The sequence below is a fragment of the Gossypium arboreum genome, chromosome 8 (genome assembly GCF_025698485.1).
Source record: "Gossypium arboreum isolate Shixiya-1 chromosome 8, ASM2569848v2, whole genome shotgun sequence".
In the NCBI taxonomy this organism is placed as follows: domain Eukaryota; kingdom Viridiplantae; phylum Streptophyta; class Magnoliopsida; order Malvales; family Malvaceae; genus Gossypium; species Gossypium arboreum.
Genome location: NC_069077.1, coordinates 3,477,991 through 3,495,016, shown reverse-complemented (window position 1 = coordinate 3,495,016; position 17,026 = coordinate 3,477,991). Strand labels below are relative to the sequence as shown.

Genomic DNA, 17,026 nt, shown 5'->3' with positions numbered 1-17,026 from the left:
TTAAAAAGCCAAAAAAACATTGAGTATGCAACTAGAATTAAATGGCTTCACACACACACATATTGATATTATTCAATTTTTATTAAATTTTTTTTATAACAGATAACATTTTTAAAATTTGCAATTCAATTATTTTCATTTCAGAATTTAGGTTTTATTGTTAGGTTTTATTGACAAATAAGTGATAGGGTTGTTATAGTGTTTCTTGCTATATATATATCTCACCATTTTACTAGTTACATGTATTACAAGATTACAATTTACTTTCCTCTCTTCCATTCTTATTAATCTTTCCAAAGTTTTATGGTTAATAGATACAATTTTATAACCACTGCTAAATTTTTCATCTTTTATCAACTCACCGTCATCGTCATAACCTATAGAGTCTCCATCGGTGGATATTAAATTTTATAGGTGTCGACAAATCTTTGAAAGAAATTTTGACATGAACTGCTACAAAGATATATTGAATTCTTTTGGTTCGCACAAAATTTTACTTTAACCTGATTATTGCTGTAGGCTTATGCTACTTCCAGATTATTGTTTTAATAGAATACTTTTTCCTTCAGATCGTGATGTAATTTCCAAATTTAAAAATTATTGTTCTAAGAAATTAGCTGAAGCTCAAGTCAACTTAGATTAGATTATTATCTTTTAGTTAGACTTTATTTTTGGATAAAGTTATTATCTTGTAGTTTTTTAAATAAAATTAGTTTATGATTTTTTGCTTTAAAATTTTAAAGTATTGAATGTTTTTGAGATTAGTTTTTATAATTTGTAATGTTTAATTTTTAATTTCTTCCAAATTTTATATTTATTCTCTCTTTTGACACAATTGTCTAAAAATTAAAAGAGATAATTACATAAGTTAAATCACTTTTAATATTAAATTAATTTTTATTAAAAATATAATTTTTTAAATAATATTAAATCTTAGGGATTGTTTGGAAACTAGATTTATTAAATCTGGGGGTTGAATCGATCTGTCATGCCTAAAATTTAGACTATTTTTTAAATCAAATTGGATCCAAATTAATAGACTTGAAATTTTATTACATCTTGAATCCGACCCGATTAATGATTGTCTTATGTTAGTTTAACAAACTTTTTAACTCCACTAGAATGTTATAGTACTGGCTAGCAGAATTTGTTTTTCTTGTTCTTTGTTTCGTACCATAACATTCTTCCCTTAGTATTCCCTTCTTGACAAAAAAAATTATTCAAAAATAAAATTCCGGCGAGAATGGCTTCGGGTTTGACGACGGCTGATTCGACGGCGAAGCTTCTCTCCGACCTCAAAATCGACGCCGGAGATTGGCCTCCTAGTCTTGTCAAGAATCTCCACCTCCTTTCTCCGGATCAGGTCTTGCATGTTTCAGATTCCGTACTTTTGTAAAAAATTAACGGATATTTATGTGTTTATATATATAATATTTAATCGACTATGTAAATTATGCGTTTTTTTTTTTTTTTGTTTTGTCAGATCCAATTGGGGAAGATGTTGTTGGAGATGGGACAGAGTCATTTGTTTCAGCATTGGGCAGAGCCTGGCGTCGATGACGACCAAAAGAAAGCTTTCTTCACTCAGGTCTCTGATATTTTTGAAGCTATTGAGTTCTACAGTATTCTACTATGATTTTTTTTCTTAATTAGAAATGTTTTTGGTTACTAAGGAAAATTAAGGCATTCAAGGAGTGGCTGTTTATTTTTACCGTTTACGTTTGAATTGTACTTAAATGATTTTCAGTATTGTACATCTTAATAGTGTACTGCTTTTTTCTTCCCTTTAATATAGTTATCTAAGCTGAATTCGAGCTATCCTGGGGGTTTGGCATCATATATTAAAACCGCTAGGGAGCTCTTAGCCGACTCGAAAGCTGGGAAGAACCCATATGATGGCTTCACACCTTCGGTAATGAAATTACCTCACTCGAAATTTTCTAAATTTTTATACAAATTGATGTAATCAATATTCAGTTGTCTTAGTTAACATGATTCGTATTATTATTAGTTTAATTTGACATATAAAAAGTTTTCTTTACTTGTGTATGTTCTTATCTTCACTCTCTTCTATGCAACTGTTTTAAACATAGTAATTCTTTTTGCAGGTCCCAACTGGAGAAGTTCTCTCTCTTGGTGATGACAATTTCATCAAATTTGAGGATGTTGGTGTCAAAGAAGCCAAAAACGCAGCATTTGTTCTTGTTGCGGGTGGGCTTGGTGAACGTCTAGGATACAATGGAATTAAGGTATATAACCTATAGACCAACTGTTAATATTTTTCTTTTCTTTGCCCCTTTCTGAAGAGGATTAATCACATTTTTTGCATCGTTTTGGTTAAGCCTGTTCCTACACCCTTGACTACTTTTGCTCTACAAACAACATATTTGACTAGCTACTCTTGACATCTTGTAGGTGGCACTTCCTGCAGAGACCACAACTGGAACATGTTTCTTACAACTCTACATTGAGTCCATTCTGGCTCTTCAAGAAGCTAGCAGTCGTCTCACACAAGGTAGGCATGGTATCTCAGTTGTTAGGAGGCGTTCCACATTAAATATAGCCTTTTTGAACTTTTTGTATATTGAGTCTATTCCGGTTCATCAGGAAAGCTAGTAGTTGGTTCATACAAGGTTTGTGTGATATCTCATTTGTTAGGAGGCCTTCCGCATTAAAAAGCCTTTTGAGCTTTTTGTCCTTGACTTAATCATGAAAGATTAAGTGTTATTTTCCTTCAGCACTGTTGATTGCAGCAGCCAATGGGAGATTATTGAGCATCATCAGAAAAGCCACTTTCAAATAAGACAAGAATTTACCACTTTACCTGTAAAATGGCCATCATTTTATTAGGAAAATTGATAGAGTGAACAAGTAGAAAAGAGTTCCAAGTCAGGCTGTATTGTTTTCTTTGTAACCAACTATAGCTAATGAACTTATTTATTTAACCAGTCTCTTTCATCTCACTAGCATAAGCAGTTCATATTCTTACAACCATTTTCTTATGTTTGAAGTGCCTAGGTCAACATATTTGCCTCAATAAGTAAAAAGAAAAACAATTAACCTTGAAGCCTTCAGAAAATATTTTATTGATTGTTGCATTTTACAACTTATTTGCTCTCTAACTCCTGAGTGTGTCTTAAATTAAGGTACATGTCAAAAGGAGATTCCTTTTGTTATCATGACATCAGATGACACACATACCTCTACGGTGGACCTTTTAGAATCAAATTCTTATTTTGGGATGAAACCTTCACAAGTTAAACTTCTTAAGCAGGTATGTTATCTCTCATTGATGTGTGGTTGGTGACAGCTGTTGTTAGGTGCTTTATCTTGTGTATTTGCTTGCAGGAAAAAGTTGCATGCTTAGATGATAATGATGCTAGGCTTGCTTTGGACCCTCATAACAAATACAAAATTCAGGTAGTCCCAATAAACGCCGTATAAAAACATGCTTATATTTTGATTGCTAAAGCCATTAGGTTCTTCTCTTTTCTCTTTTCTGGTCTTTTTAGACAAAACCTCATGGCCATGGTGATGTACACTCACTTCTTTATTCTAGCGGCCTTCTGAATGTATGGTATGTCTCTCAAATACTCTTCTCATGCCTTTGCAAGTTATCTTTACATTTAGATTTGCCTGTTGTCAAAAACTTATTTCTTAATGCACAGAAACTCCTTATATGATGCCCTTGTCCTTGCATCTCTTTATGGTAGTAAGACTAAAACAATGTTGGTCTCAAACCCACATTAAGCTATAACATCCATGTGGCTCTCTTAACTAGCTACCATACACTTATAAATAATCCATTTTCTAGTGCTTCTTGACCTTAATCGTCTCAAATTTTATTTATACTAGGTCAGTGACATCGCATAGAAAAGTCAACTATCAGTCTCTGGAAATTGGTTTAATGTATAATTCTTTTTATATTCCACCATGTTAAACTTTTATCTTCACTTTTTGTTAGGCATGATTCCGGATCGAGATGGGTTATCTTTTTCCAAGACACAAATGGACTGTTGTTCAAGGTTAGAATCTCGATTTCCATGATTTTATCTATAATTTTCTTATGTCAGCAGTGTAAAACTGGTAGAAATAAAAAATTACTATTTCAATGTAGGCAATTCCAGCTTCCCTTGGAGTCAGTGCAACTAAAGAGTACCATGTCAATTCTCTTGCTGTTCCACGGAAAGCAAAAGAAGCTATTGGAGGAATTACTAAACTCACTCATAGTGATGGTATTTATATACAAGACTGAAACTTCTATAACTATTGGAAGCTAGAATTCTTTATATGCTTATAACCTATTTCTCTAGGGATGATGGCATTCAACTAAAAAAAGGTCTACATTTCAGTAATTTTTTATTTTTCTAGTGCCAACTTCTTCTTTGTGCTTGTACATGTTAAAGTTCTTTTACAATATATAGGATAATGCAAATTATGTCTTTTCCTCCCCCAAAATCTCCTTTCATTTTCTTGTATATGATATATTATACATGTCTATATGAAAACTGTTCTATGATTGGTATTTTGGGCGTCAAAGACCCTAATGCTTCATTATTAGTAATGCACCATGAAATTAACTTCAGGGAGATCAATGGTGATCAACGTGGAATACAATCAGCTTGATCCTCTGCTTAGAGCCACCGGACATCCAGATGGAGATGTTAATTGTGAGACCGGTTATTCTCCTTTTCCAGGAAATATAAACCAAGTAATTTTCCAGCTCAAATTCATTATTTAGATGTTTCACTTCTAGGAAGATGTCTAGTGTTATAACGAGGATTCTTTACTTTTGTAATTGATATGGTTGGAAGTGCAAAGAATCAATATATTTTACACCTGCTGAAATCTTCATTATCATTGTGATATTCATTAAATTTGATCTGGTTTTTGCTGTGGAACCTCTCATACATATGTAGAAAATGTTCCGTTCATTTTCTAATTGAAAATGTTTCATTCATTGTCTAATTGCACTCTCCCTCCGTATCCTGTTCTTTTTTTGTTTCTGTTTACCAGTTGATTTTGGAGCTTGGTCCATACATTAAGGAGCTCACCAAAACAGGAGGTGCTATTAAGGAATTTGTTAACCCCAAGTAAATTGTTCACCAAAACCTTATAATTTCTGTTTTCATATATTTTGTTCCTTCTAAAGAAGAAAGCGAGTGAATATGTCATCTGTTTTGCCCTATGTTACTGCAGGTATAAAGATGCTAGTAAAACATCATTTAAGTCCTCAACTCGACTAGAGTGTATGATGCAAGACTATCCTAAAACATTGCCTCCATCAGCAAGAGTCGGATTTACGGTAATTGGTGGTTTGAATCCTTTCTTATAATTTCACTTGAGTCTTTTTAGTGTTAATAGGCCTCACTTCCTGTCTTACGTCAGATAGGATCCTACTTCTCTTGTGGTTCTGTGAATGAATTTGCTACTAATGTAAATATATGCTCATCATTTACCTGATGTAATGTGACTGTGTAGGTAATGGATACGTGGCTTGCTTATGCACCAGTGAAAAACAACCCTGAAGATGCTGCTAAGGTACCAAAAGGAAACCCATATCACAGTGCAACTTCTGGAGAAATGGCCATATATCGTGCGAACAGTCTCATCCTTAAAAAGGTGAGCATGTTGTTCTGCTAAAACTCAGATATAAATTTTCTCGTTCTTTAGCATGTTTTTCACTCTAATTCTGTCTCTCATCTTATTTTTAATAATTTTTGTCCGTTTGCTAGGCGGGGGTCCAAGTGGAGGATCCTGTGCAACAGGTTTTCAACGGCCAAGAGGTGGAAGTGTGGCCACGGGTTACTTGGAAGCCTAAATGGGGGGTCACTTTTGCTGAGATCAAAAGCAAAGTTAGTGGAAGTTGCTCTATTTCTCAAAGGTCTACCATGGCCCTTAAGGGGCGTGATATCTTTCTTGAAAACCTAACCTTGGATGGAGCTCTTATCATCAATTCAACTGATGGTGCAGAGGTATGCCATTGACGATAAATTGACAGTTGACAGTTGTTTAATCCATTCCCTTGCACTCTTTTGCCACAATGTTTATTAGATTTGCTATTCAATTCCATGTTTTGGATGTTGTTCATGACTTCAATTTTCTTACATTCTTCTTGCTTGATAACTCTGACTTGATCAGTGCTTTCCCTGTCGCTTCATTATTTATGCCGTTCACCCATTGTCATCATTAGCTCAAATCCTTCTCTGCTTGTAAATGTGCAAGTAAACTATTTGTGTTGGATGGACAATTTAGTTCAGTTGAACAATATGGTAATAACAGTGTGGTTTTGGAAATAGGTAAAAGTTGGAGGATCAATAAAGAACAAGGGCTGGCTGATTGAGAGAATCGACTACAAAGATACAGCATTCCCGGAGGAACTGAGGATCCGAAGTTTCAGAATGGAGAAAAAGGAGCAATTGGAGGAAACCTACAGTCAACCTGGCAAGTACACCTTAAAGCCATGAATTTTGATTCTTGTTTTCAGAAAGTTTTAATGTGGCAATTATTAGGTAATAATTGATATCAGAACAAGTCATTTTCCATTCTCTTTCATTTATTTTTTTGGGAATTGAAATAAAACTGTTGTTCCATATTTAAATTAGATTGAAAGGAGGTTTTCAAAGCTAGCATATTGGGTTTACAAATTTTAACATTTGGTACGAACTAAATTATTATTTTTACACTAATTACGGACGTGTTATATAAGATGGAAATATGTAAATTTTAATGTATTACTCTACAGTTGCAAGTCTTGCTTTTATACTATTGAAATACTATTAAATTATATAATTCAAAATTTAAAATTCTTGTAAGTATAATATAATTTAGAAGGTATAAATAATGTAATTTTAAATTTAATAATAAAAATGTAAAATATTTTTAAATATTAATATAGTAATTTTTTAATTTAAAAGTTTTTTAATAAAACTTCTATTGTAATTACATAAAGGCATTAAAATTTATAACAATTATATTAATAAAAAATATATATTTCAAAAACTAATTATTATCAAATTGGAATGACCCATTAAATTTATATTAATAAAACTTCTATTTGGAATGACCCACCAAATTGTTTATTGTAGATTTGAGTCACAAATTGGTTTAATATTTATCAATTTTGAAATTTAGTAATTAAAACTTTAATATAATATTATTTTATTAAACAAAGATCTTTAATTTTATGTAATTTTATACATAAAATTTTGATTTGATTAAATTCTTATAAATTATTGATATAACATTATTTGATATTTATATATTGTATACATAAATAATTATATTTATCCAATAGAAAAATAAATTGATGCATTTATTTTTTGAATGTGTATGATTAAATCAAAATTAAAGTTTCAAATATATATTTGAACCCTAATTAGAGTTTCACTTACAAATTCATATATACAGATTGCACTTTAAATCAAAGTTTATATATAATTTTGAGATTTATCCCTTTTAAAACAAATAAAACTTTCAAAAATTAAAAAAATCATTAAAAAGGAAAAGTAAATCAAATAAATAGATAGATAAATAAATTGATATAATCATGTTGAGGAAAATTTGTAAATTTAATTCCACTGACCAATTTAAAAATAAATATTATCGTCTAATTTCAAGTTTATTAAATGTTGTTGTCTAATACTTATAATTGCTAAAGTGTTGTATTTGGACTAAAAGAACATTTGTTTTGGTCCTTTATGAAATTTATAATAATTTCTTAATTGAGTAAAAAAATTAAACCATCCACTTTTATCAATCATAGAAGACCTATTTAAGCATGAAAACAAGCATTGTAAAATTCCAACCATACTTGTATCAATCATAAAGTACCTAAGCTTCTAACCATCCACTTTTATAAATAATAGAATATCTATTTAGACATTAGCCATTTATAATTTAAATACCATTAAAGCCTCTTTAATTAAACCTAAAGAATAAAACTTTAGTTTGTAACAATATAGTATTTTTAATATAGTATTTTAATATAATAAAAGTAAAGTGTTATTTAAATATTAATATAGTATATTTTTTCAATTTAAAAGTTTTAAAAAAAGCTAATTATTACATAAAGGCATCAAAACTTATAACAATTATAGTATTAACAAAATCTATATTCCAAAAATAATTATTATCAAAACTAAAATAAATATATAATATTTTAAATACTTATTGATTGCAAGTTGTGAGACTATTTAGAATGGCCCACAAAATTGTTTATTGTAGATTTGGGTCACAAATTGGTTACATTGAGGTAAAAAATTCCTCCTCTCCTTTTCAATTTTAAAATTGAATAAATTATTTTTAAAAAATAAAATAATTTAATCTTTATCAATTTCGAAATTAAACAATTAAATATAACAATTAATGATATTAACACTTTTTATCCATTTTTTTGTGAAATGTCCATATTATTATTTAACATAATATAATTAACAACATGGATGGATTTTAATATCTATTTAGACATTAACCATTTATAATTTAAATACCATTAAGACCTCTTCAATTAAACCTAAATAATAAAACTTCAATTTGTAACTTTAGTATGAAATATATTTAATTATGTATGTTTTATTCTGATTTTTTCTTTATTAATAGAAAAAAATAAGAAATTTTTGTAATCCAAATTTTCTAGAGTTTCCTATTTGTTTGATAAGCCCTAATTTATTTTCTCACTGTTGTTCCCAATTCATATATAATTTAGTATGCATAAATAATGTAATTTCAAATTTAATAATTTTAATATTTAAATTTAATAATAATATATTATTCAAATGTCTATGTATTAATATAATAAATAATAAAAGATATTTTAATATTTCAAAATTAATAATAAAAGTAAGATATGCACCCTCTTATTATTACAAGTTTGGGAAAATCAAAAGGAAGGTTATTGAAGTTGCAATAATGTGAGGTTTAATGTTGTGTTTATGTTGAAACAAAATCAATAATAAAGTTGCTTTTTCTCTTAACAAAAATGTTTTTTTCCCTCTTCATTATTACTGGTTTTAGTTTATTTCGTTGAGAATTAGCCACGCAAATTTCACATTTTTCAACTAAATTTCAACCAATCTAAATAGCCTAATATTTTATCGTATTTTCCCAGCCACAAGGGCCACAACAAGAATCATCTCTCTTCAACACTAAACTAGAGATTATAAATAAACGCTACCCAACTCTCTCTCTTTCCATTGCCTTGACCATTTCTTACCAATTTCTCTCTGTCATTGGCTTGTTCTCGCTGGCAATACCTCTCTGTTCAAAATGTCCCTTTAACGAAAGGTTTCCCTTTCCTTTCCTTCTTTTCCTGACCAAAATTGAAGCTCCTGGAACGAGAACGGAAAAGAAAGAAAGAGAGAGAGGTAGACCTAGGCTGAGATATGAAGAACAATTACATTATAGAAATAACCCTCATCTCCGCACAAGGACTTAAGAAAACAACCACCTTCCGTCGCATGAGAACTTATGCTGTCGCTTGGATTGATTCCTCCGTCAAGCTCCGTTCTTGCATTGATTGTGTAGGCGGTGAAAACCCAACATGGAATGATAAGTTTCTCTTCAAGGTTTCATCGGAGTTTCTTTACAGCGAAACCTCCGGCATTTCGATTGAGATCTTCGCTGATGGTATCTTCTTCGATACCCTCGTTGGAACTGTTAGATTGCTCGTCAGTAACCTCCTTCGAGACGGCTCGTCCTACATTGCTATAAGGGTTCCTTCTTTCAGTGCAGTACAAGTCCGCCGACCTTCCGGTAGGTTCCAAGGGGTTATAAACATTGGCGCATCGGTTCTTTCGACTTCGGATGTCCCGGCCATGAGTGGCGTCTCCGCCATGGGCTTCCGTAATCTATTCCAAGAGAACTGTATACCAAAAGGCATGAGGAGATCACATTCTAGTATAGGTATATCTTATGAGAATCGATTCGTTTCTGGTTCGACGTACTCGTCATCCCTATTGACATCAATGGCTTCGAAGGAGCGGAGGAGGATGATTAAGGAAATGGAGAAAACGAAACATGCAAGGTCTTCATCAGATGGTGCTATATTGGGTGTCGGGTTGGGGTTGTCGCCTAAGAAGGCGGCTTATCTCCACCCTTTTGGCCCCAATCAAAGATTTCATGACCGGAAACTGACAAAAGTCCGGTCAAGTCTGACTTCCTAAGCATCTGGTTTGTGATTCATTCAAAAGTTTTACCTAATGTTCAACATTTAAATTCAACCGTTAAAAAGAATACCAAAGTAAGCATTGTTTCTCACTTTCTACTTTCCACCTACATTGGTAAATTATGGCGTTGTTTGTTTTCTATATAAGAGAAATTACGGTGTTGTGTATTATATATAGGAGTTAATTGCAGTATTTTCAAACTGTGAATTTTATTTTAAATTGGTTTTTAACTTAAAATAATCCACATATAATTTAGTATGCATAAATAATGTAATTTTAAATTTAATAATTTTAATATTTATATTTAATAATAAAAGATATTATTCAAATGTCTATGTATTAATATAAAAATAATAAAATAATATTTTAATAACTAAAAATTAATAACAAAAGTAACATATTATTTAAATATCAATATAGTATTTTTTCCAATTTTTAAAAATTTATTATTACATAAACACATCAAAACTTATAAAATTACAATATTAAAAAAATCTATATTCTAAAAATTATTATCCAAACTTAAATAAATATATAGTATTTTAAATACTTATGGATTGCAAGTTGTGAAGCTATTTGGAATGACCCACAAAATCCTTTGATCAAATGATCAGAATCGTTTCTTGTAGATTTGGGTCACAAACGTGTTATATGAGGTAAAAACATTCCTACAATTTAGGAATTTTTTTAATTTAGAAATTGAGTAAATTAATTAAAAAATTACAGTAGTTTAATTTTTATCAATTTTGAAATTGAGCTACTAAACATAATAATTAATTATATTAACACTTTTGTTTATATTATTACTTTAATGTAATATAATTAACAAAATATATGGATGAAAATTTTAATTGAATGACTAATTTATTCTTTTTCTTAAAATAAAAATATACTGCAATTCACCTCTTAATATAAAAGGCTTCAATTTATTCCTTTTGCATGTGTGATTTTCTAATAGCTAGATCATATACAAAAGTAAATAAATAACTCTAATTAAACTTCAATTAAAACTAATCAATAATAACACATAAATACTAAAATCTAATGCTGTAAACAATTCAATTTAAGTTGATTTTTGCATGATTGCACTTATTTACTTTTGGATCCCCTCGTTTTGACTCTATAAGTTATGGTGGTAGCTCTCTATCATCTAGTAGTGATGAGCTAAAAGATGGTAGATGTACAAGCCCAATTTTGGGCCCAAAACCCTTAAACCTACCTAGCCCATAACCCACTAAACCTAACAGAAGCTCAAACAACCAAAACCTACCCAAAACTAATCCCAATCTGACCCAACTAGCTCAAAAATTTAGGGTTTCAGAATTTGAAACCCTAAATCACCTATCCCACCGCCCCCAGTCACATCTCCTGCAAGTGGCCTCTACTCCACCGCCTCTTCACCTGCAACCATTAAATGTGAGAATAGTGTAGAAAACAGAGGGATTGTAAAGGCTTTATAAAAGCCGAATGGATGATTTTGTAAAAAAGGTTTTTAGGTTAGCAGATTTTTACAATAAAATCTCTTAGATTGGAACCACCTATATCAAAAAAGAAGTCTCAATACCAAAACAGAGATTAAAAATACCAACAAATCGCAAGAAGCAAAAAAGAAGCCCAAAGAAGAAATCAAAATCAGAAAACGAGAGGTGTTTTAAAATTTTTGAATCTGTTTCTTTCTTTTCTTTTTTTTTTCTTTTCCTGTCTACATGGACATGCATATATGCTATTAAAATAAAGAAGAAAAATAAAAAAAAATACACCTTTTTCGAAACTTCGGCCACCGCACGGCACCGTCGGCGGAAGGCGCGACGGACGGCGATGAATGCTGGCCTGACCTAGGGTACCTGCAGAGAGAAAAGAGAGGATTAGAAGACCTTTTTTAAAAAAGGGAGAAGGGAAATAAAATTAAAAAAAAATAATTAGTCTATATAGGCCGGAAAAATGCACCGTTTTGCCCGCCCCTTTTAAAACCCAGAAACGACGCCGTTTAGGCACGACCCGAATACCCGACCCGTCTTACCCTGGGATTCGCGTGTTTTTGCTCTTAGGGGCTAATTGCATGCCCGGTCCTTCCGCTTTTTATATGTTTTGCAATCAAGTTTTCAATTCTTTTAAATTAGCCCCGAGGTTCCCCTTGTGTTATTTGCGCTTTCAAATTAGTCCCTTTCCCCGTTATTAATTTTTAAAATCGGCCCCAAAACTTAATATTTGTTTCAAATTAGTCCTTTTTTTAGACTTAATACGGTTTCTATTATTTTTTTTCACTCTTTATTATTTAAATATCATTCATTTTTATATTTTACTATTTTTGTATTATCATCATTAGCATATTTTATTATTATTTAGATATTTTTAGTTTTAATTAATACTTACATATATTTTATATATATTCATATAGTTGTTTTATTATTATTCCTAATATATATTTTATGTATACACATTTAAATACTATATCATACTCTATATTATGCATATACATATTAACATTATACCATATGTATATTTTTTATAAATACTATATATATATATACTTTTAATATATTGTGTATATTGTGTTCATACTTCTAATATTATCATGTATTCATTTTAATACATATGTATATATCTATGTAATATCATTAAAATTTATTTTAAGCATCATTATCATTCTTTAGCATGTATATACTATGTAAATAGTCTAAATATTGCATTTCTATGCATATATTTTTAATCTGGATGCATTTTATATATTACGTGTATATATATTTTAATATTGTATTTTTATGCATATACCTTAATACTATAACATTTATATATTTTTATTTCTCATATTATCTTATGTTTATGTTTTTAAACTATACCATGTATATACTACTATTATCTACTTATATAATTGTTAATAGTTGTTTTCAAAGATTATGATTATTTCTAATATATGTATTATGTGTTTACCTTTAATATTATATATTATATATTCTCATTATTCTCATTACTTTTATTATTATTAATTTTATTATTTGACATATTATTGTTATCATTCATTTTTTTTCTTACTATCATTGCATTATTATTATTACTTTTTTATTTTCTCATTACTTAGTTATTTATGTTTCTTATTCACTCATATTTTCGTTATTATTACGGTGTTAGCATTATGTTTATTCGTTTACTCACATGTGTCTCAATATATTTGCAAATCCACATTATTCGTCATTATTATCGTTATATCATCACCTCTGTTATTATTATGCTTGTTAACCCTGCGATTTGTTTCTCATTTCACCATGTGATTATGATTACGTTGGTCATTCACTCGACACATGTAATTGTGTTTTCTAAAATAAAACAAGTTTCGTATTTAGATAATTCGAGAAAATTGTGCCCTAACTTACTGGGTTTCAGTTTTCCTCGTTTAATCTAAATAACGACATAATCCTCTTAAATCGCAATACGAGTTTTAAAAGAAAAATGCTTATTTTCGGGGATACGAGGTATGGTGCCCTAACTTACTGTGTATGACATTTTGTTACCTCGAAATAAGATCTTTTGTAAAATAAAGGCAATGTTCGGTGTTCAAAAATTCGAGGAAACGTGCACTAACTTACTGGGTTTCGATTTTCCTAGTTCACCCTAAATAACCGAACATCCTTTTTAAAAAGGGGGTTAAAATACATGAATTTTATATAAAAGACAAGCTCGCTCTCAAAAATTCAAGATGTCGTGTCCTAACTTACTGGATGTGACATTTCATATTTTGAGACGAGAAGGTCCTTAACACTTGAGCTTTTTTATAAAGAAGGATCGTATTTCAAAAGTCTTTCAAGTTTTCAATCTTCGACACTAAGACACTAATTAATCAACTAGGTACCAATTTTGAGCGTATCGAGAGTGCTAACCCTTCCTCGTAGACCAAAAAAAATTTCGTTTTAGTAAATCTTAACTTTTATTAAAATGATTAATTTAAGGTGACCCGATCACACCTCATCAAAAAGGATTGCTGGCGACTCCCGTTCTTTCATTTTCAAATCTAAGTCGATCCCCGTTCCGTTTTTCCAAAAAATGGTTACTACAGCTTGGCGACTCCACTGGGGACCTAATAAGAGAGTCAAGCCACAAGTTGATTAACTTTTGTCTTTTTGTCAAAAATTGAGAATTTGGTTTTGATATACGATCCCTTCATTGCATTTCACCCGTTTTTCGTGCGATTTTCATCATTTTATTCCCATTTTCTTTAATCGCTTCAAGTTTTCATCATTATATCCTCGCACATTGCATTGCATGACCGTTGTGGTCACACCCTTTAAGTGGGAGTGAGAAACTATTCCTTCGTGAGGTTTTCACCTCCGTGCAGGATAGCGGATCGCTTTTAGGATACATCCGTACCTATGTTTTCGTGAGATTTTCATCTCCGTATAGCCATAGGGAAATGTATTCCCCTGAACTGAACTCGGTCTATATGAACCTATAATAAGTGAAGATCAAGGAATCTGCTGGTTTAGGTACCCTTACTCTAGAACCAAACCATATATAGAGAGACCTAGGAGCCCACCCTAGGTAGAGCCACTCCGAACCCCTAGAGGTTACCCAAATTGCTTTATTTGTTATTTATTTATCCTGTACTAATGTGTTTTGTTTTTTTTTGTTTATAATTGCATTGCATTACATCATCATAGGAATGAGGTGTTGATTCATATTTGATTGTTAAATAGAACAGTTTGTCATAAGAAAACGAATTTTTTGATAAAGTGGATTATAACACGGTTGTCTAAATATGGTCCAAGTAAACACAATGAAAGAAGGCTGATAGTCCGTGAAGAAATACAAGACTTTGCTTCATTGCCTGAGGATGCAAGCCAACAAAGATTATTCAAGAGTCGTCACGTCTTAAAGGAGCTAACGAGTATCGCAGGGACAAGTGATCAATGAGTCGCGGCCTGGATCAAGCAAAAAGGAGTTAATATAGACATCTCTTGGGGAATTTGCAAGACTCGACCATAAGATCCGGATATGAAAAGGAAGTTAGGTGTCTTCACTTGGAATATGAGAGAAAGGCCGTATATGTAGTCCGTTTTATGTAAAGGAATTTATTTTCTAGAAAAGTTGTTCTAATGAAATTGAATTCAGAATCAATGCCTTCCTTTCTTTTGCATTCATTTCATGCATCTGCATTGCATTGCATTATCTGCATTAGACTTTCCCTAAAAGAACCTTAATTAGGTAAAATTATTTCAGTTAGCCTGGGAACCGACAAAGGTCAAACGACTAGGCATCTTTATGGTACACGGAAAAGGATAAAAGATATGGATCAAAGATTGGAAAGACTTGAACAACTTCAAAGAGAGACGCAAGACCTGCTACAACTGCAAATGCAAGAGCAACTGGCGAAGATCGAACAAGATATAAGGGACCAAATGCTAGAGGCCTAAAGGAATACGATGAATCAGTTGTCCCAATTACTGACTAAGGGGCTAGGAAAAGGAAAAAACTCCATGATCAATGCTGGGGAGAACAATGAGAAACCTCTATACCCTCCGGGTTTCACCTTGATAAATGATCAGACATGTTCGCAAGATGTACCTATTGCTATCAGATCACAACATCAGGTCGGTACCTCGGCACCCATGAACTACCCGACGGGCTCAGGTCCAATCCAAGGAACAGTCTAACCAATCATGAAGTTCCTGATCTAGACAAAATGGAAGGAATAGAAAAAGAAAAAGGTTGAACTGGCAAGACAACTTGAAGATCGATACAAGTGGTTGGAAGAAAAACTTAGAGTGATGGAGAATACTGATTACCATCGCGGGGTCGATGCCAAGGATCTGAGTTTGGTCCCTGATCTAGTACTCCCGTCAAAATTTAAGACTCCAGAGTTTGAAAAATACAATGGGACTAGTTGTCCTGAAGCTCACATCACAATGTTCTGTCGAAGGATGACAGGATATGTTAATAATGACCAATTATTAATTCATTGCTTCCAAGACAGTCTGATCGGGTCAGCAACTAAATGGTACAATAAATTAAGTCGTGCTAAAATCAATTCATGGAAAGACTTAGCATGGGCTTTCATGAAGCAGTATGGCCACATGACTGACATGGGACCCTACAGAATTACACTACAGAATATGGAAAAGAAGCAAGGTGAGAGCTTCAGGCAATATGCCCAAAGATGGAGAGAGGTAGCGACGCAAGTCCAACCACCTCTTCTAGAGAAAGAAACTACATCGCTTTTCATCAACACTCTGAAAGCCCCGTTCATTACCCATATGTTGGGAAGCGCTACCCTGAGCTTCTCAGACATAGTAATGTCCGACGAGATGATTGAAAACGCAATCAGAAGCGGGAAGATAGATGCAGGAGAAAACGCCAAGAGGTCAACCTCAAATAAAAATGAAAATGAAGTGAATAATGTAAGCAAAGGGTACCCCAAATTGGTCAACATAGGTCAGCCGAGGCAGGAATCCAACTCGAGGCCGAATACAGAAAGGCTCCGGTTTACACCAATCTCAATGTCATATAATGAGTTGTATCAGAATCTCTTTGATGTACATGTAGTGTCACCGTTCTACTCAGAACCAGTGCAACCTCCGTTCCTAAAATGGTATAATGAGAATGCTCAATGCGAGTACCACGCTGGAATAACGGGACACTCAATCGAAAACTGCACTACTTTTAAAAAGTTGGTCGAAAGGTTCATTGAAATGGGAGTTGTAAGGTTTGACGATTCCTCAGAACCAAATCACTCTGACGATGCAGTAAATACGATTTGAAAGTGGGGGCAAGAGAGTTGTAATGCCTTGAACAAGTCAAAAGCCTGGAAGGAATATCAGGGAATCTGAATGACATATCCAAAGAGGGAACTGGAGAATAATAGTTTCCAA

The 17,026-nt window shown here is 32.0% G+C and overlaps 2 protein-coding genes across 2 annotated transcripts; both read left to right on the top strand.

Annotated features, from left to right (window-relative positions):
* Window positions 1-987: 987 nt before the first annotated feature.
* LOC108467534 (UDP-sugar pyrophosphorylase-like) lies at window positions 988-6,629 on the top strand. Its single transcript, XM_017768180.2, has 16 exons — window positions 988-1,363; window positions 1,484-1,588; window positions 1,796-1,912; window positions 2,109-2,249; window positions 2,416-2,515; window positions 3,147-3,274; window positions 3,349-3,420; window positions 3,513-3,577; window positions 3,965-4,025; window positions 4,118-4,235; window positions 4,587-4,711; window positions 5,017-5,093; window positions 5,200-5,305; window positions 5,482-5,622; window positions 5,736-5,975; window positions 6,300-6,629. Exons 1-16 carry the CDS (start codon window positions 1,244-1,246, stop codon window positions 6,465-6,467), a joined length of 1,884 nt encoding a protein of 627 aa, XP_017623669.1. The 5' UTR covers window positions 988-1,243; the 3' UTR covers window positions 6,468-6,629.
* Window positions 6,630-9,110: 2,481 nt separating this feature from the next.
* On the top strand, window positions 9,111-10,406 carry LOC108468695 (uncharacterized). Its single transcript, XM_017769563.2, has one exon. It carries the CDS (start codon window positions 9,384-9,386, stop codon window positions 10,161-10,163), a length of 780 nt encoding a protein of 259 aa, XP_017625052.1. The 5' UTR covers window positions 9,111-9,383; the 3' UTR covers window positions 10,164-10,406.
* The last annotated feature ends 6,620 nt before the right edge of the window (window positions 10,407-17,026 follow it).